This window comes from Oncorhynchus masou, chromosome 26, assembly GCF_036934945.1.
Source record: "Oncorhynchus masou masou isolate Uvic2021 chromosome 26, UVic_Omas_1.1, whole genome shotgun sequence".
Lineage (NCBI taxonomy): Eukaryota > Metazoa > Chordata > Actinopteri > Salmoniformes > Salmonidae > Oncorhynchus > Oncorhynchus masou.
Window position 1 is genome coordinate 21,353,946 of NC_088237.1, and position 24,240 is coordinate 21,378,185.

At 44.0% G+C, this 24,240-nt stretch overlaps 1 protein-coding gene across 1 annotated transcript in view; it reads right to left on the reverse strand.

Moving 5' to 3' along the window:
• The window catches only part of LOC135515014 (membrane-associated guanylate kinase, WW and PDZ domain-containing protein 2-like), a 350,442-nt gene extending 326,654 nt beyond the window's left edge, over positions 1 to 23,788 (reverse strand). Inside the window, 1 exon segment of the mRNA XM_064938806.1 lies at positions 23,308 to 23,788. Coding sequence (XP_064794878.1) covers positions 23,308 to 23,605 — 298 coding nt within the window. The 5' untranslated portion in view covers positions 23,606 to 23,788.
• Between the last annotated feature and the right edge of the window lie 452 nt (positions 23,789 to 24,240).

Consider the following 24,240-nt stretch of genomic DNA (forward strand, 5'->3'; position numbering starts at 1 on the left):
CTCAGTAAGACCAAAACAATGGTGTTCCAAAAAAGGTTGTCGCCAGGACCACAAATACAAATTCTATCATGACACCGTTGCCCTAGAACACACAAAAAAACTATACATACCTTGGCCTAAACATCAGGGCCACAGGTAACTTCCACAAAGCTGTGAACAATCTGAGAGACAAGGCAAGAAGGGCATTCTATGCCATCAAAAAAATTCAACATACCAATTATGATCTGGAAAAAAATACTTGAATCAGTTATAGAACCCATTGCCCTTTACGGTTGTGAGGTCTGAGGTCCGCTCACCAACCAAGAATTCACAAAATGGGAAACACACCAAATTGAGACTCTGCATGCAGAATTCTGCAAAAATATCCTCTGTGTATAATGTAAAACACCAAATAATGCATGCAGAGCAGAATTAGGCCGATACCCGCGAATGATCAAAATCCAGAAAAGACGTTAAATTCTACAACCACCTAAAAGGAAGCGATTCCCAAACCTTCCATAACATAGCCCTCACCTTTTATACTTTAACAATTTGTACATTGTTACAACACTGTATATATCTCTATATTTTTGAACTTTTGTGAGTGTAATGTTTACTGTTATTTTTTTATTATTCATTCCACTTTTGTATATTATCTACTCCACTTGCTTTGGCAATGTTAACATATGTTCCCCATGCCAATAATGCACCTTGAATTGAGTTGAATTGAGAGATGAAAACAGAGAGATAGATAGAGTGAGAGAGAGAGAGCTAGGCAGAGATGTAGATAACAGAGGGAAAGATCAGATCTCCCCCAGAGAGAGGGAGTGTTAATACAGTAACAGTGGTCTGAGCTCTGTGGAGGTCTGAGCTCTGTGGAGGTCTGAGCTCTGTGGAGGTCTGAGCTCTGTGGAGGTCTGAGCTCTGTGGAGGTCTGAGCTCTGTGGAGGTCTGAGCTCTGTGGAGGTCTGAGCTCTGTGGAGGTAGAGTGTGTAGTGTCATTATGAAGCATGTGCTGTGTGTCATTGGCAAGCAGGCTGCCTCTCCCAGTGACAGACAGAAAACAAGACGCTCCACACACGCGCATCCATGCTTACACACAGCCTCTCTTCATCTGACACTCCCTGCATTCACAGCTACACTGGCTCAGGAACACAGCAGTAACAAGCCAGACAAAAGCTTACAGAGCTGCATAGTTCAGACTGACAATAGCTCCATTTCTAGATCATTCAGAGCTTATTTTGTCTCTGAGTTAGACCTAAGAGATGTCTCACTCTACTATTAACTAGGGTGATGGTCTCTCTCTCTCTCTGTCTCTCTACCTCTCGACTCTGATGGAATATGGGAAGCACTGCTTTGACTAAATCCAATCTGCTGAGTACAGCAATATCTGATTGAATTCCAACACCTACTTCAGCTCCAACAGAGAAAACTGGGACACACACACACACACACACACACACACACACACGACACTTGTGCGTGGGCACACACACACAAAAAACGTTGGAAAGTGAGTCTACTTGGAACAGTTTCCTGGGTTTGCAAACAACCATATTGATACTATAGCACTTCCATCCAGCTGGTTTACCTTTATCACATCTCACAAATCCAAACTCAAATCCACAACAATTATTCACACTTCTAATAAAAGGTCAGGGGAAAATTACTCCCCTCCAGCAGTACCACCAGCTTCCACTAGAGTTCCACAGTGCCTTTCCACTGACAGAGGGAAAGTATGTCATAACTTAATCAATGCAAAATCCCAAACTTTCGTCCCTGTCTCTGTGCAACTTGTCCTTATTAACTGGGAGAGTTATTAATCCCTGTTCATAAAGCAGGCTGGCAGTCCTTCACTATTCTCCCCAGAGAGAGTGCTCCCCGACAAGCTCCCAGAAACCAAGCGCCCTCTCCTGAGATTGTAATTGCTTTAAGCCAATAAGAAAACAAAGACAAGGAAGGGGATGGCTTATGAGCTTAGCTACCAAATAACACAACACCGCCAAAACTAACGCTTCGGTCCACACTGTTTTCCTGGTGGATAATCCCAAAGACAATCTCCATTGGTTTTCCCTGACTGAGGAGATGGGGAGCAAAGTCTAGGTGAGACACAGTGAAGGCGAGGTGACTGAGCAGTATTGAAGCACAGAGAGAAAAGTCCCCAGCCGACCAGCTTGCCAGTCCATAATATAGAAGTAAATCAATAAAAAGGGCGATAAATACAGCCCTCCCTTGTCATTTCCCACAGCTCATCCCAGCTGGGTATTTCATGAGTTTATGGCACATAACTCCTCCGCTGTGGGCCAGTCTGATGAATCGGCTACAACCCAGGGACTAGAAGGCAGAATGGTTTCTCGATCTTCCAGAGTCCGGTCTAGACGGGCCCGGCATCGCTGGAGCCAAGGAGATCCAGGCGACGCTCCACCAGGCGACGCTCCACATAGTACCAGGCGACGCTCCACCAGGCGACGCTCCACATAGTACCAGGCGACGCTCCACCAGGCGACGCTCCACATAGTACCAGGCGACGCTCCACATAGTACCAGGCGACGCTCCACATAGTACCAGGCGACGCTCCACATAGTACCAGGCGACGCTCCACATAGTACCAGGCGACGCTCCACCAGGCGACGCTCCACATAGTACCAGGCGACGCTCCACATAGTCAGTCAGGATTGTTCCCACTCGCCCTTCATTCATATTTCTGTTAGCCCAGGCCAAGGCAGCGCGAGGCTCCAACTCTCTGTCCATCGCTCATGGGGCCTGAGACGGCCTTAGACGAGGCCGATAGAGATTGAGACGGGCCAGTTCGCTCCCCTCTTATGCTGGGTGCCTTCCTGACGTCAGACACTCACGTCTCGGAGGTTCTGTCTCACGTCTCAACTGTGGCCCACCCACTGGGCTTGATCTCATTTCAGATATAGGCCACACTCATCCCTCCGAGGTTCAGCTGATTCCAGACAAGTTCAAAGCCTGGACATGGCAGAAGTTAGTTCAGCCCAATTTACAGTCCGTGGGTATATGACTTCCAATATTAATGAACATGTGGCATGAAACCTCATGTGAAACAGGATCTATAATGCAGGCAGATTGCCATTTCATTTCCAGGAGGGAGATGAGACTTGCTCTGGGGCATTTGCTTGTGTTCCTTGGCACAAAGCACCTGATGATTAACCTCCAATATCATTAATGCGTCACGCAACTTTGCTGCAGGCTCCGACTGTGTTACTGTTGTCATGTAAATGTAAATTCTCAATTGCTGTGTTACTGAATAGGAACGAGGGAACAATATCTGCCTGGATGATTTCTAAAGCTGAGATGAAGCTTCACATCTGTCATAGCAGCCAAACGTCCATGTCTGTTCCAGATGCATAGTTTACATTCCAAAGACTTCCTGTGGCACTTCCTGTGCACAAACTGCAGCTAAACAGCAGCCTATGATATCCTCTGATTCTTAACCATAATGCCATGGATAAGAGTATATATTACTTTCTTCAACTGTATTTCAAACAGGGATGCTCTCCAATCTCTCCAAGCCTGGAGACAGTCCTCTTGTGATTCGGAGCAGGAATCTATTGGACAGATATGTTTAAAGGCCTCTATCTATCGGTTCGACCTCATTAGCGGTGGGGAGCAGTGCACTGTGGGCCGCGGCACTCTGCAGCTACTTGACACACATCACATCCCTGCCTGGCCGCTGTAGCCTGTTTACTCCTCACTGCCCTACTTTCTGCTCGCTGGCAAAGAGAGAGGGAAAGAGAGAGAGAGAAAGAGAGAAGGCTAGGGACACCTCCGTTTCAGCTCAGGTCCTTGAAAATTATTCCATGAATTTATTGCTTTCACACACACACACACACACACACACACACACACACACACACACACACACACACACACACACACACACACACACACACACACACACACACACACACACACTTCTCGTCTTTGCTCAACACCTCTGTACATGCAAGCGTCAGGATGCAGTAAAGAAACGACGGTGTGAGACCAGGAGTCGTATTCTTCAGTGAGGCACTTAAACACAGAGAGGCATTCACACAGGAAGGGAAAGGAAGAGAATGTTCCATCTCAGAGTGTTTACAGTCGTCTCTGTGCCTCACTGCAGCAGAAAGCCTTGTATAGCCTAAATAGATAGGGCACATTCATTGTTTACCAGTCGGGTGTGTATAGAGACGGCGGCCATATTGGATGTGACATCTCATTAGATATATGGGAATCGGTGCCCATAAACAGCGAATGTAATTGTAGGCCTACGATATCAGTAAATACGGCTCTAGTATCACCTTGCCTTACAGAATGACACCCGTGGTCAGTAGAACAGTAGCTCATATTGATACAACGCCATTACTCCAGAGCAAAAGCAAGCCGGGCCTAATAACACAGGCCTGGAGTATCGTATTGTGTCAGCTTCAATGTGTGCGATAAACAGAAGAGTGTTGTGTTGTATAGCCAGGGAATGTCTAACCTGATGACCCTCTAATACAACAAAGGCCTCTCTACGATGTCTATGATATGGCTCCCTGCTTCCTCTCTAGCCAGGCGCAGGGCTATAGAGCGGGTAACTGGCCTCTGATTGGATCCGTTTGGAAATGGTCTCCTGCCATTTGTTTAAGTTGTGAACAGGTTCGCCGCCTCTCCGTAAAGAAGGATCCAATTAAACCTTGTGACCCCGATAAGTCAGTGGCTTTACAATGTGGACGCTGCCCACCGTGGTTCAGAACACGCCGTTCATCTCATATGGAAACCCACACGCACAGGCATTCACGGACACGATGCCACAGACACAGACACACCACACACACACGGCTTGTGATAGAAAAGAGAGTGATCTCCAAACCAGGCAAGCGGAAGCAGACAGAGTTGAGACTCTCAAACACCCATCATTAGGAATTCCTTAGTATTACAGCAACTTCATCAGATTCACTAAGAAAGTTCTTTACATTGAAAAATCAACTCAATCTAGTTTAGAATGCAGTTTTATTTGAAGTTCAAAGAGGATTCTGAGTGAGTGATATCATTCTGGTCAATGCAGGTCAGTGAACAGTGGGTCAGATACATACAGGTATGTCTACTCCACTACGTGGCCCCCCCTGGGTGCGTCCTTCACACACAGACCCCCTAGCTCACAAGGCTCGCTCTCCCCCTTTTCCTCTATGCCACGGTTTCTGTCATGAACCTAGGTTTCTATCACAAGGAGCATCCTCTTCCATTCATGAGGAGACAGGTGAGGGAGGTGAGGCCTGAGTGGACTTCAAGAAGACCTCTATCAGTTAACACAGTCTACATAGAGGGACAGTGAATAAAGAGGACCTCTATCAGTTAACACAGTCTATATAGAGGACCTCTATCAGTTAACACACTATATAAAGAGGACCTCTATCAGGTCTATCAGTTAACACAGTCTATATAGAGGGACAGTGAATAAAGAGGACTGAGTGAATGAGAGGACCTCTATCAGTTAACACAGTCTACATAGAGGGACAGTGAATAAAGAGGACTCTATCAGTTAACACTCTTAAAGAGGACTATCAGTCTATATAGAGGAGACAGTGAATAAAGAGGACCTCTATCAGTTAACACAGTCTATATAGAGGGACAGTGAATAAAGAGGACCTCTATCAGTTAACACAGTACATAGAGGACAGTGTCTCTATCAGTTAACACAGTATATATATAGTCTACATAGAGACAGTGAATAAAGAGGACCTCTATCAGTTAACACAGTCTATATAAAGAGGACCTCTATCAGTTAACACAGTCTATATAGAGGACCTCTATCAGTTAACACAGAGGGACAGTGAATAAAGAGGACCTCTATCAGTTACACAGTCTAGTGAATAGAGGACCTCTATCAGTTAACACAGTCTCTATATAGAGGACCAGTCTATCAGTTAACACAGTTAACACAGTCTATATAGAGGGACAGTGAATAAAGAGGACCTCTATCAGTTAACAGGACCTCAGGACCTCTATCAGTTAACACAGTCTATTAACACAGTCTATATAGAAGACCTCTATCAGTTAACACAGTATATAGAGGGACAGTGAATAAGAGGACCTCTATAGTTAACACAGTCTATATAGAGGGACAGTGAATAAAGAGGACCTCTATCAGTTAACACAGTCTACATAGAGGAACAGTGAATAAAGAGGACCTCTATCAGTTAAGTTAACACACATAGAGGGACAGTGAATAAAGAGGACCTCTATCAGTTTATAGAGGATCTGTATAAGTTAACAGTCTATATAGAGGGACAGTGAATAAAGAGGACCTCTATCAGTTAACACAGTCTACATAGAGGAACAGTGAATAAAGAGGACCTCTATCAGTTAACACAGTCTACATAGAGGAACAGTGAATAAAGAGGACCTCTATCAGTTAACACAGTCTATATAGAGGATCTGTATAAGTTAACAGTCTATATAGAGGGACAGTGAATAAAGAGGACCTCTATAAGTTAGCACAGCCTTGTGTCAACTGTATCACTCACATCTCCCAAGGCTGTCACTAAAAACAACACTGTCCTATTTACTGTACCTTGAGTCTAATAAGAGACAATGTGCATCACACACAAAAAAGGATTGGATGTGTTCCTAGTGTAGACCATTCTGGGACTACGCGCTGCGAATTAAAACACGTGTTTTTGTTGGGGTTTTAACACTGAATGGCAACTTGGTGTTATTTAGCTATCCAATTAGAGGAGTGTAATATTGTTAGTAGTGCAGTGCACTCTGGGATAGCAGGGCTGTCCCTGCCAACGTTTGCTCGTCACAAAAAAGCACCATCGACGTCCCTCCACATGTGGTCTTTGTGTGCAGAGAGGATGACAACAATAAGAGGACTGGCAAAGAAAGAGAGAGAGAAAGAGAGAGAGAGAGACAGACAGAGAGAAAGAGAGAGAGAGAAAGAGAGAGAAAGAGAGAGAAAGGGAGAGAAAGGGAGAGAAAGGGAGAGGGAGGGAGAGACAGGGAAAAGTGAAAGAGAGAAAGAGAGAAGAGGAAGCTTAGCAATGTGGCCTTTTCCCATGGCTCATCAGAATAACTGTGGATCCTTTCAAGTTGGAACAATGGAGGCCCATCACTCATGGTAATGTATGCAGGAGCCAGCCCAGCGTAGCAGCGTCAGGCTCAGGAGGCTGAGGACCCAGTGTTTCTCCTCTATTGGATCACATGCTGCTAATAGGGACTACACGCCCGTATTCATTAGGGCACACCGTAGCAAAACGGTTTGCAACGGAAAACAAAAACGAGTGTTTCTAATTGGAAAAGTGACGGTAGTCCCTCGTGCCAAATCTAGGCCACTGTCATACACAGCGTTGAGAAGTCCAATAAAACAGAGCGCTACGGCACTTTGAGACACTACACTGATGAAGCCATCACTACCAGGGCTATTGCTCAGGCCAAGGTGCTCTGCCAAGACTGGGAAATAAATACAGACAAGCAATGAGGGTTCAAAGTGAGCGCAGCAATCTGGACGAGATATAGCCCCATAGAATGACGTAGAGAAAACCCAGATAAGATAAACATAGATAAGAATAGATGAAAACCTTGTGTACATTCAACAGCAGCCCCCTGAGAAAAGCACACAGAGCTACACCGTTCACTAGCAACCAACACGTCTGCAAAACCCTAAATTAATTTCAGCAAGCAGTGCTGTTCGAACAAAGACTCCTCGAACAAAGAGGAAGGGGAAATGATCGTTTCCTCACTAAATAATGGAGTGTGGGTTTGTCATGAAGTACATGACTGCAGAGAGTGAGAAGTCATTTGCAGCAGTTCCATGTGTGTCTAATGCAGGGTCTGGGTGTGAAGAGAGAGATAGCCGTCATTACAGTCCTGGCTGTGGAACGGACTCATCAACAGTACTGGCCTTTCTCTTCTGTTCAGAACGACCAGGGGAGGGAGGCATTCCATAGTTATGAGAGAACAGTGGGAACTCAGAGAAAGGGAGAGAGAGTGAAAAAAAGAAAGAAGGAGAGAAATCGGGAAAGAGAAAGAGAGAGGGTAAAGGGAAGAGAGAGATGCCAGAAAGAGAGTAAAGGTGGGTGGGAGGGTTATTAAAGAGAGCGAGAAAGAGAGTGAGGGAGGAGAGTAAACAGTGAAAGGAGGTGGAGATGCAGGAGGGTGTGATTGAGCGATTTGAATTGTAAAAAGACAACAAGGCAATACTTAGTGGCCGTCCTTCTGAGAGATGTATGGAGACGGGAGAGAAAGGTCACACTCCCTTAACCTTTGTCTAATTACTGCATACCTTCTGTTGAACAACACTGAGCCTGAGCACAGCACAACCACCTCTAAAAGGAATAAGAATAGACAACGTCAACACCTGCTGACTGTAACAGACATTAGCTATATGGCCACTTCCTTATTGTCTTCCTCTTTCTCATCCTCCTCATCATAGTGTACGAGGCTGCAATGCACAGAGCACACACACACACAACCCCTTATCTCTGGCCGCAAACGCTTGCTGTTCAATCTTTCCATCCACCAAGTTAAACTTTTACAATTCAATAGAAAGTCTGTCAGCTTTTCACAATGATCTTTTCAAAGGCCCAGTAGAGTGCAGATGGATTTTCAAAATCGGAGAGAGCCAAGTCTGGCCTTTCAGTCTCAATGACTTTTTCAAGATCCAGTGCAACCTGTCAGATATTTTAAAGGTGTTTGATTTCTTTAAGCTACTATGTGGCTGACTTCAAGACATTAAATACCTTTATTTATAGCATAGAAACTGAATCAAATGTAATCAAAGCTAGATTCATTTCTGTTGGGTTTGCACAGCAATCCATCTTTAGAAAATGCTTTGGCAAAGTCAAAGTCCAGTTCAGGGCTTCAGCCGTCAGTGTCCAGAAGGACAAAACAGCAGCATAGCAGCAACAAGCAGACATGGGCAGTGGCAGAGACAACAGAAAGCATGCCTGCCATTCTGCAGCTGTACCAGGGTGCCACCTTTCCTTTGACTAATCACATGGGATGTTCAGCAGCTCACTGTGCTTGCTTTGACGACCACTATCCACAGAGAGAGATCTGACGCACAGGAGGACGCTGGGACGTGTGAGCCCAAGCCACAAACACACGCAAAGAATGGAAACAGCGCCAGAGACAAATGAGAATGCTGCCTCCAAGAGAGGTATTCAGCAAGACTCTTGGCGGCAGAGGAGAATAGAAGTTGGAATAACAACACATTTCTTTATTAGCATTCCAGACCGACAGCATTAAAGTCCTCAGGGTTCTATCCAAACCGACAGCATTAAAGTCCTCAGGGTTCTATCCAAACCGACAGCATTAAAGTCCTCAGGGTTCTATCCAAACCGATAGTATTAAAGTCCTCAGGGTTCTATCCAAACCGACAGTATTAAAGTCCTCAGGGTTCTATCCAAACCGACAGTATTAAAGTCCTCAGGGTTCTATCCAAACCGACAGTATTAAAGTCCTAAGGGTTCTATCCAAACCGACAGTATTAAAGTCCTCAGGGTTCTATCCAAACCGACAGTATTAAAGTCCTCAGGGTTCTATCCAAACCGACAGTATTAAAGTCCTAAGGGTTCTATCCAAACCGACAGCATTAAAGTCCTCAGGGTTCTATCCAAACAGACAGCATTAAAGTCCTCAGGGTTCTATCCAAACTGACAGTATTAAAGTCCTCAGGGTTCTATCCAAACAGACAGCATTAAAGTCCTCAGGGTTCTATCCAAACAGACAGCATTAAAGTCCTCAGGGTTCTATCCAAACTGACAGTATTAAAGTCCTCACGGTTCTATCCAAACTGACAGTATTAAAGCTCTCAGGGTTCTATCCAAACTGACAGTATTATAGTCATTAGGGTTCTATCCAAACTGACAGTATTAAAGCACTCAGGGTTCTATCCAAAGGGAGGATGTTTCTTAGAGGTACCTGATATAGCAGCCAGTCAGTGGAAAGGGCCTAGGCCCCATCTCTCTCTCTCATCTCTCGATGGAGGATTAGGACTGGCCTGTGTCTCCGTCAGTGCCACTGGCTTTATTTAAGGAGCTCTCTCTCCCACTGACTCTTAGAAAGCATGAATAATATCTGTGTCTATGGGTCCAGGATGGCAGTCAGTCAGTCCCCCCTCCTCCCTGTCCACCTTCCCTTCTGGACTGATTTAAGACGCCGTTCCCTGCTGCCTCTCAGAAAATGGAATGAAATATGAAAAGGGGATAAAGAGAGAGCGAGAGAGAGGGAGAGCGACAGTGAGAGAGAGAGAGAAAGGGAGAGAGAGAGGGAGGGAGAGAGAGAGACAGTGAGAGAGGGAGGGAGAGAGAGAGACAGTGAGAGAGGGAGGGAGAGAGACAGTGAGAGAGAAAGAAGCAAAGTTGCAAGAAGCTCTTTTCCAAGGAGTTGAAACGACTGGGCTTAACTATGGGCTGAGGTGAGGACTTAGGATGACCTCTTTTTGCGGGAGAGAAAACAGAAAGAGGGAGAGATGAGAAATGTAAAGATCGAGAGAGGAGGGGACAGAGAAAGCTAGAGAGATACTGTACTACTAGCAAGTTAAAATTGAATTGAGTTGTAGGGCCAGACTTAACTATCCTTCGCATGAGCCTTGTGGGATCTGTACTGGGCAGCAGTAAATCAATGTTCCCCCGCATCTTCATAGAACAGATCTGCCTCTACCTGAAAAAAAGCAACTGTCTGTTCCTCACTCTCTTTGAGTTTGCCAGCTTGCCTGGTCTATGAAGCACACAGTCACACATACACTGTTCCTCACTCTCTTGACGTTTCTCATCTCTCTCTCACACTCTCTGAAACACACACACACACACAGAGGTGAAGGTAAGCTTCTGCTGTAGCAGCCAGTGGCCAGTCCATCCTCAGATACACAGCAGCTCTCCAGCCTCCTTGAATATAGTCGGGCTTCAACAGTTCACTTCAATATTGATTGTTCCCTTTCCCAGTGATTCAGCATGAACCGGTGCAGGCTGTGGGGTTTGCAGAATATTCTCAGTGTCTTTCTCTCTGTTTTATAAGTAAGCTTCTCTGTCTCTCAACCCTCAATGATTTTCTCCAAGATTCCAAAGGTCTGTGTTTTCAGTATGCACATTTTGTCATTGCATTTTACACTATACTGTATAAATGTTCGGTTGCCAACCATTCAGAGCATCTGCAGATGGTTAAAATCCTCTATGTCTTTGTGATCCATGATTCCTCGACAGCGCTGGGTTGTACGCAAACTACTCTCCTACTCTATAATCAACACTGCACATTGACAGAGTGCCAACACTGTTCCTGTAGGAAAATTTGATTGGCATCGATAGCGAGCCAGCGATTTGCCAGCCCCCAGAGAAACCATGCATTTACTGCAGGCAAATCCCCGCCTCGGCCCGACACTTTGATTTGTGTAGAAAAGATGAGAATCTCCTTATCCATGGGAGGGAAGGAGGGATGGAGGGAGGGAGCCTTCATCATCACTAGATGACCAACATCACACGGGGACATGTTTACGGCTAAGCTACTGTTAGTGTGCTGCTTCACGTCTCCACACTCGACCAGAATCTGGATCAACATCAGCGCATGAAGAACACAACATATTGGGGCTTTCAATGCATAGCGGGTATAAGTAGATGTGTTTAGGATTTCTGAAGAGGTATGCTTTACATTTCAAAGGCTTCTGCTTTTATGGCAGCACATATGAAATACAGCCCTTATGAAATGTTCCTCCCAATACTGAAACCAACTGGTCCAGTCTAGGCCTGTTCAAGTTCTGCTTAAAAAGGAAGTTTAGATTCAGTACAACGTACCCCTACACTCTTAGAAAAAAGGTGCTATCTAGAACCAAAAAGGGTTCTTCAGCTGTCCCCATAGGAGAACTGTTTGAAGAACCTGGAACCAAAAAGGGTTCTACCTGGAACCAAAACGGGTTCTCCTATGTGGACAGCCGCAGAACCCTTTTGGAACCCTTTTTTTACCATTAAAAACCAGCCAAGCTAATCTACAGGAAACACTGCTAGATCCAGTCTGGTGGTTCTGAAATACCTTTATGGTGGAGGCCATGCCCTTGATCAAGGATACCTTCACAGCCCTGCAGTCAGATGCTCAGCAGGAGGAATTGATACTGCCAGGCACACCCACACACCAGTCAGCCAGACCTTCACACTCACTGGAGAGAAACTGCTGCAGCTCATCCACTGGCTGGTATGCCTGGCTGGTATGACTGGCTGGTAGTGTTGAGCGATTAGTGCTTTTTGAGATCAATTCGTCTTTGGTAAGATGATAAAAAATAATCACGACTTTCGATCTCGGTTTCGTTAAAAAAAATGTTTTTTTTACATTAAATGCACTATGCATTATGTGGGTTGAAGGCTGTAACAACCCTAAATAAAACAAGTCCCATGATGGTAGAGACTGCCCATTACTGCTTATCACTTTAACCATCATTTATTCACATTACTTTGCATTAATAAAATACATATATATATGATGACTATTATTTCATTCCATGTCATCGTTATAGAGCTGTTGCCTCTGCTGCTGACAAAATCACTATTTTAGTAGTTCTTCAAAGTAAATAAGGAATACTTTTATGACTACTGAATACCAACTATCAATCACTGAGATCATGTATTTTCAGGCTCCCAAAGCAACTGCTTTCTATCCCTCTCGATCGCAAGTTCTCTCTCTAAGTCTCCGTGTCTGTTCCGCACAGGCGGGCTCGCAATGGAGTATGGTCATTGTAGTTAACGACCACGTTTTCTGAGCAGAATATTGGCCTGTTGGAAACTACAACTCCCTACTACACCACACAGTTCAGGCTTCATCTGAGTTATCTCCACGGAAACTGCACATTGAGATCACAGAAAAAAAGAGAATTAAATGGAATTCAAATAATTGAACCGAAGTCGGTCAATAAGTTGTTTAAAAAACAAAAATAAACAAAATGTTAGTTCATCGCGCAGCACTACTGTCTGGGTCAGCTATGGTTCTACACTTCAGAGACTTCTGATTGGATAATGATACACACTGAGTGTACAAAATATTATGAACACCTGCTCAGGTTAAAGAAGGATTTTTAAGCCTTGAGACAATTGAGACATGGATTGTGTATGTGCGCCATTCAGAGTGAATGGGCAAGACAAAATATTGAAGTGTCTTTGAACGGGGTATGGTAGTAGGTGCCAAGTGCACTGGCATGAGTGTGTCAGAAACTGCAAAGCTGCTGGATTTGTCACGCTCAACAGTTTCCCATTTGTATCAAGAATGGTCCACCACCCAAAAGGACATCCAGCCAACTTGACACAACTATGGGAAACATTGGAGTCAACATGGGCCAGCATCCCTGTGGAAGGCTTTCAACACTCTTAGAGTCCATCCCTGACGAACTGAGGCTGTTCTGAGGGAAAAAAGGGATGCAACTCAATATTAGGAAGGTTTTCTTAATGTTTTGTACAATCCGTGTATGTCAATTATACTCGGTCTTTCAAACATCATCAGAGTCTGATCCCACATTCACTACTAAGAGATGGTCTTAAAATATCTGCTTCAACTGTGAAACAGATGGCTTGTGGTTTCAGTTGTTTTATTTTATTTTACCTTTATTTTACTAGGCAAGTCAGTTAAGAACAAATTCTTATTTTCAATGACGGCCTAGGAACAGGAACGACAGATTTTGTACCTTGTCAGCTCTGGGATTTGCACTTGCAACCTTTCAGTTACAAGTCAAATGCTCTAACCACTAGGCTACCCTGCCGCGGTTTGGATATAAATGGTTTGCTTTGAATGTAGTATAAATGTTAGTCCGGATGTGATTGTGAGCGCTCATATCTGATAAGGGTTATTGCCCAAAGTGTGTCCATTTGATTAGATTTATTAGGATCACCTGTTAGCCGACGCCACTGGGGACAGCAGGTCTTACTGGGGTCTGACACGTAACCAAGAAGACATACAGACTAAAACTTTACAATTTACATACGTTTAAAAACATGAACATGTAGCGTGTGTGTGTGTGTGTGTGTGTGTGTGCACGCGCATCATTGTAATCATGAATGAGTAGATGGTATTTGAGTGTGAAGTTCTATGGCATTAACAATCCAATACATCCAAATTGCCACAATGTATATCTTGAGATTGTAATACCAGGGATTAATGTGAGCATATGCAGCATATGTTGGACCCTCTGGAAAACGTACTTCCTGAATATAATACACCCTGCCAATTATTCACTTATAGGTCTACGTGTATCTAAACCTATGCATCTGACAGAAGCCCAGAGATTCTATATAAATAACTTCAGCTCAAATCCAATAAGCTATAGGCGAACCAGGGATGACCCTAATATAATATATCACAAGTACGGATAAGTCATTTCATGATAGCACTGGTAACAACGCATTCTGGTTGGTTCTCTGTGGAGCTGTAAAAGTCCATTTCCTTTAGCATCTGAGTGGATTCAAAATAAACTGAAAAACATCTCATAGAGACACTTCACAGAGGGTGGTTATGGCAAATAGAGTATGATAATGACATCCGGTGTCCCTGCTTAGCTTCCTTGGTAACGGACGTTGGTCAGCCACTATGTGTGGAGAACAGATATTGCATCTGGCTTGCAGCAGTATCTGTGTCAAATGCCAAATATCTAGTACCAGTAAATACTGTAGGTACAGATGCATTTTATTGAAATCAAATCAAATGTCACATGCTTCGTAAATAACAGTTGTAGACTAACAGTGAAACGCTTACTTACAGGCCCTTCCCAACATGCAGAGAGAAAGAAAATAGAGAAAAAAATAGAAAAGTTATTTATCATCTAGGTCTGTCTGGATGAAGTACATGCTTAGGTTAGGTTATATGTTATGTCTCTTGGCAGTCAGAGATACTTTCAAACTGCTACTAACTGCAGTGTCTTGCAGAGTAACAGGGAAGTATTTTGTTCTTTTACTACAGACGACTTCACTATAGTTTCCAAAACTGTGGCACAGATGACATGATAATACTGTCTTTTAACGCAGACATCTCACACCTGATTTCTACCATCTCTGGTGAAACATCTAACACAGACTCAACTCTTGTATTCACAAGATACTCAACAGAAAAACTCCCCACAATATCACGGACACCAGTCCCCGGTGCAGAGAACGCACAGTGGCGCTCCTCCATAGACAGTTCACGGAACCCTCTCGAGTGGAGGTTGACGGAGAGAGTTGGCCAGCTCGATAGGATGAATAAGACAGACAGGTCTGCTGTGCTGTGTGAGTGTCTGGTCTGATGTATCACTACCTAGCTGTCCCCAGAGGTCAGGCGGGGAGTCAGACAGTGTAAAAACAGCACACAGTAGCAGGATGTCTCCACCTGCTTCACAGGTACGCTGACAACCTGAGGGGATGGTGAGTGAGCACACACAGGGCACGTTAGGACGCATGACTGAAGAGAAACAGCAGCAGAATAGTCCCAGAGGCAGGTTGTGTGTGTGTGTGTGTGTGTGTGTGTATTACACACTCTCAGAGGTGAACTGACATAGTGATGATGAATTGGTCTGGTTCCAAAGTGACCGAGCGGACATGATGCTAGGGTAGTGTTAGGTCCATCTCCACCCTCCACTTGAGACTAGAGACCAGTCCAGTCCACTCTCACAAACATCCATCATTCAGTAACAGCACCACGGGCCAACAGACCTCAGTACACCAACTAACTCACTCTCTCTTATAGCCACACTGTATAGCCTACTTACATACTGTATAAATAACAACCAATATCACCCTTTACTTTATAAATAGACTGAAGCTTGCCAAGTCAGATATGCATAAAGCCTTAAGATCCAAAATAACTAACATGTGTGTGTGGCTCAGTCGGTAGAGCATGGCGCTTGCAACGCCAAGCGTCGTGGGCGTCGTGGGTTCGTTTCCCACTGGGGCCACCCATATGCAGTAGTGGCCCCAGCCGACTTGTAAGTCGCTTTGGACAAAAGCGTCTGCTAAATGGGATATATTATTATTATTATATTATATCCAAAGTAATTATACAAGTAAGTCTGACCAACTGTGCAACATATCTGGGTGCTTAACAAACAGGCTGAGCTGCAACACAATTCAACATCCAGGAGCTCAGACAGAATGTGTATTCCTGTCTGTGGACGTTGTTACTAGTCGGGGGAAAAAATGTACTCCCTGTGTGGGGCACGCGTGCTGGAGCGGTTGTTGGTGAGTCAGGTCCTCCTCCCTACCCTCCTCTCTCCTTCAGATAACATGCTCTTGACAGGTCAGAGCGCTCGAGGAGAAAAAGACGGAGGGGTTTTACAATGAAGCAAAGTTTATAGATGCCTTCTCCTTGCTCGGAGGGTAGTCATGGACATGGTTGCTTGTTGCTGTGTAGAGTAACAACGCTCCAGGAATCCACAGAGTCTAGAGCCCATGCCACTCAGACTTAATTCATTTTTCTAGCCAGGGTGCCTAGTGGGTCGTGGACAAGGACAACCAACGCCTCGAGCTGACCTGGAAATGTCTCCTCGTACCTGCGCCCAACACCTCTCTGGGAGGCCAAGTCTGCATCTTGGGCACTCAGCCAGTCCCTCACTAATCTCAGAACCAAATCTCGTGTTCACGCTGGCCTGGCCAGCTACTCAATGTTTTGTCTGTCACGAGAAACTGGTGTCTCACTATGGTGCCATACAGTCCCACTTCCGTACCCACTCACTGACTAAGACGGGCTGAGAAGCAGAGCCTGGCTGTGAGGGAAAGCAGACTGGTTTGCTGAACCACAGCTTAGCCTCTGGAAAACAGAGCAGGAGTTGATGGGTTTAGTGACAAACATACAATCACCTTTACAAAAGAGTACACCACTAGTGTCAGTCCACTGACTGAGGCTATACCAGAATACAGAGCTGGTTCTGCTGCCTGCCAGTCATATCTCTTTTGTGTCCTTCTCATAGTGAAGATTCATTAGACCGCAGTTGTCTGAGTCTATCCATTGAATTTCAGGGTGTAACTGTCCTGTGTTGGGTCCTATCTTGGGTAATGTCCCAATCAGCTGTAGTTGAGATATTCTAATTACATCCTGACCAGAGTTGATTGCTGCTGGCAATCTCATCTAATCCTCTCCTAGAGGACCAATGAAGATCTCAGATTCTCAATTTAGTTACAGTGTGCGTGTGTGTGTGTGGACTGCAACAGGAACACTTGGATTAATTACACAGGTCATGAAAAACGCACAGGAAATTGTGGGACCCATTTTCAATGTTTATTAAAAGAAAAATGATACTCATTGGCATTGGCTCATTTTCTGTGAAGAACATGTAAAACCCCTCCACACATTTATATTACATATGTGGTGTTCGTGTCCACTGGACCCGAGGGTAATAGAAGTGTGGAAAAGTGTGTGTAGGTGAAAACAAGTAAAAAATTATTCAAAAAGGTTTGCTGTGTGCCTTCACTCTGTCTTCCTCCTCCCTGGGCCTGCTGTTTCAACACAGCACCAATAACCTGTCTGTCTCCTTGCATGTCTGCCTGTCTACCTGTCTGCCTGCCTCTTTTCTCACCCTCTTTACCCTTTGTAGTGTGTGAAACCCCACAATGTCTTGCGGGAACCTGCACAATGTTATTACAATATATTATTTTGATACATTGTTAAACAAAATCACCCCCCCCCCACACACTCTAGCCCAGCCAGGTGCAAATTGGGGGAGGGACACAAAAAAAATAGCTTTGCATGTGTGGCTCTTTACCACAATCAATCAGAATGGCAAAAATAATCTCTGCTCAGAGGGACTTAGAAATATTTTTGCAGAAAGAGAAGTTAGTGTGGAAGGAGCGTCTTCCACTATGAAAGATGGAGAATTTTCAGAATATGAGGATCATGTCTCTGTCAATTCGGAGTCTGACATTGAGTTGGAAGAAGAGGATGAGATTGACCCTCAGCCAGCCCCAAGATCAGCCCGTCAGCAGCCAGCCCCAAGACCAGCCCGTCAGCAACCAGCTCATCCGCAGCCTGCAGGAGGAGAAATATGGATGTCAAAAAATGGTGAAATGTAATGGTCTTCTTGCCTAAGGAATGAGACACCCAACATGGCTGCCAATGTGATAAGGATGCAACCAGGGCCGACGCGGATGGCGGTTACTCGTGTGCAGGACATAAAGTCTTCTTTTCAACTGTTCATCCCAGACACCATCCAGGAAATCATTCTAGACTGCACTAATTTGGAGGGAAGGCGTGTTTTTAGGGAGAGATGGAAGGAGATGGACCAAACTCATTTACATGCATACTTTGAGGTTCTTATCCTTGCTGGTGTTTTCAGATCCAATGGGGAATCCAGAGAATCCCTGTGGGAGGCAGAAACTGGCAGAGAACTTTTCTGTGCAACAATGTCTCTGGAAAACTTCCACATTATTTCCAAGATTATCTGCTTCGATAACCGAGACACCAGACCAGCTCGGCGGCAGAGAGACGAGCCAGCTGCAGTCAGGTCAGTGTGGGACAAGTGAGTGGACCGCCTTCCCCTGTTTTACAACCCTGGGCCCAACGTTACTGTTGATGAAGAGCTTATGCCATTTAGGGGGCGCAGCCCCTTCAGATAGTACATACCGTTTAAACCCGCAAAATATGGAATCAAGATCTGGGCTGCCTGCGATGCTGCTTCATCATATGTGTGGAACTTGCAAGTGTTTACGGGGAAGCCAGATGGAGGAGCCCCTGAGAAGAACCAAGGGATGTGGTATGTCCTGGACGTGACACAAGCTCACACAAACTGGGACAGAAGCTCCTCAAGAGGAAGCTGACGATGGTTGGAACAGTATGAAAAAAACAAGCCAGAGCTCCCAACTCAGATGTTGAATACACGGAACAGTTCCTCTAGGTTCGTGTTCACGGCCGACACGTTCCTAGTGTGCTACGTACCAAAGAAAGGCAAAAGTGTGGTACTCATGAGTACGCTGCATAGGAATGGGAGAATCTGTGGCCAGGAACATAAAAAACAAGAAATCATAATGGATTACAATGCCACAAAAGCAAGGGTGGACAATTTAGATAAGCTGGTGACTGGCTCCAGCTGTAAAAGAAGAACGCTACGCTGGCCACTTGTGATATTCTTCAACATCTTGGACATCTCGGCATACAACGCGTTAGTCATCTGGATGGCGTTGAACCCAGATTGGAATAGAAGGGAAGCTCCAGAGAGGACGGCTCTTACTCGAGGAGCTGTGAAAGGCATTGGTAAGACCTCAAATCAAGAGGAAGAAACATATCCCAAAGACCCCAGCTTCTGCAGCCATCGTGAGGAGGATTCAGGAGGAGGATGCTGGTGCCCCATCCGCCCGACCCACAGAACCAACAACTCTAATACCGGAAGTAAGTGTGTGTGTGTGTGTCTGACTCTCCTACCTTGGCCTGTTGTAACTACACTACCATTCAAAAGTTTGGGGTCACTTAGAAATGTCCTTGGTTTTGGAAGAAAATATAATTTTTTTATCCATTAAAATAACGTCAAATTGACCAGAAATACAATCAGCCTCTGGTACCCCTATGTGGATATTCCATTTAAAAAATCTGCCGTTTCCAGCTGCAAAAGTAATTTACAACATTAACAATGTCTACACTGTATTTCTGATCAATTTGATGTTATTTTAATGGGCAAAAATATTTGCTTTTCTTTCAAAAACAAGGACATTTCTAAGCGACCCTTTGAATGGTAGTGTATGCATGTGAGAGTGTGAGTGAGGTGTTAGTAAAATTCCTGAATGAAGTGTTTTCATCATTCTAGATTGCAGCCGATAGCAACAAGAAGAAGCGCTGTGACAGGTGTGTGGACCCATGAAGGACAGGAAGACACAGTACACATGCATCAAGTGCAAGAAATACATTTGCAACACACACACACACAGTAAAACTCTGTCCCTCATGTGGTTTGTAGATCTTCCTTACATTGTTGTTCAATGTGGCTGATTTATCATTTCCATAAAATACTGTAAGTAAAATTTGTCCTTCCAATTTGTTCAGTTCAAAGCAATAAACATCGATAGTGATGAAAACCTTCATTTCATATATATATATAAATAAATAACCCATGTCTTGATTATAATAGACCTTCTTTTTTTAATTACAAAAATCACTTTTATTTTATTTTATGAAAAGTGTTATTATTGATAAATGTGATCTAGCAGAGGTAAATGGCAAATATTAACCATGTATGCTGTGTATATTGCTTGTAAATTATATACGTACATTTTTACATAAATTGTTATGGCTGTATTGTTTTAAAAACCCAATAATGTTGTGGGTCCATCAGACCCACGAACATTGGGTGAATAACAAAAACATGAACACCACACAAGGGTTAAAGCGCAATGGAAATTGAGTGCTCCAGCACGGCTAATCGCATAACCTGTGCACATCACTACTGCAAAACAGAGATGCAGGGCTGTAAACCCATTAAAATAGGATGTAGAACTATTTAATGGCATCAAAGACCAAAATGAAAGAGAAGGAATGTGTAAAGCAATAGTCTGAGGGGGAGGATGTGTTCGAGTTATGACCTTATTGAAGCATCACACTGTTCAACACGAGATCTATTATTTACAACACCCTGATCAACCATTGGAGATTAACCACTCGTGTAAACTTGTCAGCGATACTGCCCTTCAACTGGAAGGTAGAAGAAGAGGGAGAGTGACACTTTGGCTTCCTAACAGGCAAGCCACTGGTTTATTGTGCTAAAATAGGACTAGGAGAAATGTATCTTTGCTTATAGCACTGTCATGGCTGAGAATGATGAGCACTTTGGCTAGATTCAGCGGTGTCCCCAGCTCTCTTGATAAGAGGACTGGCATGTGGCATCAAAACGTTCAAGGTCACTATCGGACTTGTGCCACTCTGCTGTATATATTACTGTGTAATCTATTCTGAATGGGCAAGACAGTAGCAGTCGGGATAAACTGTCTACCCTGCCAATCTGCATGGGGAATCTCCATATCATGTCATATCAGACCTGACACCCACCGTCTCTCTGGCATACCAAAGCTCTTTGGCCTGGAAGGATACCAAGAGCTTCTAAATGGAACAGATTTGAGCCAGCTGATATCATCTTCACTGAAAGATACCAAGAGCTTCTAATTGGAACAGATTTGAGCCAGCTGATATCATCTTTACTGAAAGATACCAAGAGCTTCTAAATGGAACAGAATTGAGCCAGCTGATATCATCTTCACTGAAAGATACCAAGAGCTTCTAAATGGAACAGATCTGAGCCAGCTGATATCATCTTCACTGAAACATGGCCTCTCTACAACATAATGTATAGGGAATGCCAAGACATTACAAGGTACAATTCATCTAATGAAAAAACAATTGAATTAAACTCGTTAGTATGTGATAATTGAAAGAGGAGCATATTACTGTCCAATCAAAGTATGTCCACGTCTGTAATTAAAAGATAAATATTTTGGCACAAGCAAAACCTGCTTGATAAACAACTGTAGCAAGAGAGAGTTATTAAAGTGATCCAAACAAAGCCGTGACACAACTTCCACAGCTTGAGCAATCCGATGGGGACGTGTCTCACAGAGGAAGTGTGAAAATTAGGTTCATACAGTATATCTTTCATTTGAGAAAATCCCCTGGGTATGACGTGGGACAGCCTCCCAATCACACAAAGCACACAGCCAAAGACTTTGATCCAAAGCTCCTTACAGGGTTTTGCTTATTATTATTTTTTTACCCCAAAGACGATTGACGACAGATCTCTCACCCAGCCTGAATTGCAAGACATCTCATGTTATTAACTCAGAGAAGATGAAAAAAAATCTGTAAGGAAGGGCATAGGATCGTCACTGTGTACAATGCAAATATAGGTTTTTCTGCAAGTGTTGTATCTCTATAGGCTCTCTATCATAACTACTGTGTGTGTTTAAAGCCGCCCACAATCAGAACGTAGGCCTTTATTCCGTAAAACCCCATAGTTTATGCAGTTGAAAGGTTCATAGCAGCATGTTATTTATATGGAGCTAAAGAAGACACTTTGAACCAACGGCATCTTGCAGCTGAAACACTTTGTGATGTGTTGCTTTGAGTTTCCTTTGTTTCTTTTTTGACCCATGGATGTTCATTTCATTTGATCCCTTAGGTTCTCGGGTAGGGTGGGATTGGGATGGGAGGTGAAACTTCATTTTGTATGTATGTATTCAAGTTTCCTGAAAATTACTATAACTAAATTTAAAAAAAAACATTTGATCACAAATAATGGTTCATAGCAGCCACCTTCACTTTTACTACAACCATAATGAGTCCAGTTCTCCCCACAAAGGGACTCCCATAGGCTATATCCTCCATGCATACTGAGAATGTATGTTTTCTATAAGAGTACCCAAGCCTAATCAATGAATGTTACTGTTCAATAGCCTTATCTCCTGCTATGGTTTACAAATAATACATGGACGAGTAGGCTACTATGGGCTACATATTGAACCTCCAAACTAACCATCTAGAGTTTAAGAATCTCACAACAATAAGGGATACATATTTCATGTCACTATGTTTCCAAACCGTGAAGCCTTCTGACTTCTGGCGCGAGCCTGCATGGGTACATGAGCATCTAATGTAACGCAATCAGCACGTGGAGCAATTACTCGCGGAATGCATAACTGAATACTGTATCCAGAAAAATACAAATAAATCGCCCATGGCATGGGTGACTTATTTCTCCTGCAACCGTAGTCAAACTTGTGTACCTTTTCCCGCTAAATTAAAGAAATATGATAGTTATGTAGTAGAATATATGTCCCTGAAAATAAATTATATAACATTTAAATGTGCCAACATCAGAACTCACATTACTAAATCATTAAACCAAATGCCACACCCACACGCTTGACAATAACATTCCAGAGTAGCATTCCACCCTGTCTGACAGCCAGGCCAACGACATAAATCCCAAAACATGACTCAAGGCAGAACATTTACAAACCATTAAAAAATATATAGCATATTTTACAAGATCATCGATAGCTGCCGACCGCCTCCGGGATATGCAAACTGAATCCGATTACACATCCTCAAACATAACACACCCTCCCATTCCAGTCATGACACAAATTCTGCTACTTAGCAACATTAACTGTATAATAGAGAAACATAAGGAGCTGTGCTACAAAACAACCATCATTTTAATGTAACTTTGTTGCATGTCAGCCCTTTGAACACAATAGATCAGGATGCAACAAGAAAAGTTTGCGCTCCCTAGCAGCGTCTTCTTTCAACTTCGGACATTCGTTATATCAATATTTTTGGGGGAACAATATAAATATGTGTCAAAGCATTTTTAAACAACAGCACACAAAAGAGTTCATAGCAGAGTCGTGCAGACAGTTTACTCACCTTGTTTGACACACTTAAGGCGGACAGGGTCTTTGCTGTGTCTGACCACTGCATGTACGTCCCTGATGGTTAGTCCGGCCACTGGCGTTTCATTGACCTCAAGGAGTAGTTCATCTTGGGACAGTCTGCCGCTCTGGCAGGCCACCTTGCCTTGCCTAAACTCCCCAAGATAAGGGAACTGTCCATTCTCCGCGCCTCCCTTCAACTCGAACCCAAGCTCCCCTTCCTTATTCCTGCAAAGGACACTCTCGTAGACTTTGTTGGTCCAGTGGTTTTTCTTCTTCAGGCTTTTGGACATGGCTGAATAGTGGCTATCCCTTGAGGGCACCCATGCAAGAAATGATCGGTCCTGTCCGCGGGCTTCGCTAGTTTTAGCTTCCCCGCTTGATGTTATGGTGAACAGTTTCAACAAAAGCCAGTGGTGGTATCCATGTCAGCACTGGATACACAGCAGCTGTCTCAGCCTGCGTTGCTGTACTGAGCTCGCTATACACACAGTTGCAGCCAACTGACCCGGATGTGATGTCTGTAGGAGGAGAGAAGGCAAGGCTCCCGAATCCGAAGCTTCCCGCAGAAAGGAAAAATGAAGGAGAGGAATTAACGGTATTTTCCACTGGCATGGCCACGCGCATCAGATCAGACTGACCTGGGAAGAAGCAGAAAGCAGCCGCCTCGCCTCCATCTCTCACAGACACATTTCCCGAGTTTTCATAGACATGGATACTTTGTTGCCGAAATTCCACATTTGTAGGATACATAGTTGCCTATAGTGAAAGTGACATTTAAAAAGAAAAAGAAACGGAACGGATATCTTCTGTATGTCCATTGTTCTTGAGGTCGATTTTGAAACCATTTTAAGCTGCTACTCTTACATATAGCCTACTTGTGTGTTCACGATATCTACAACAAAAAAATCACTGTAGGCTATTCAGT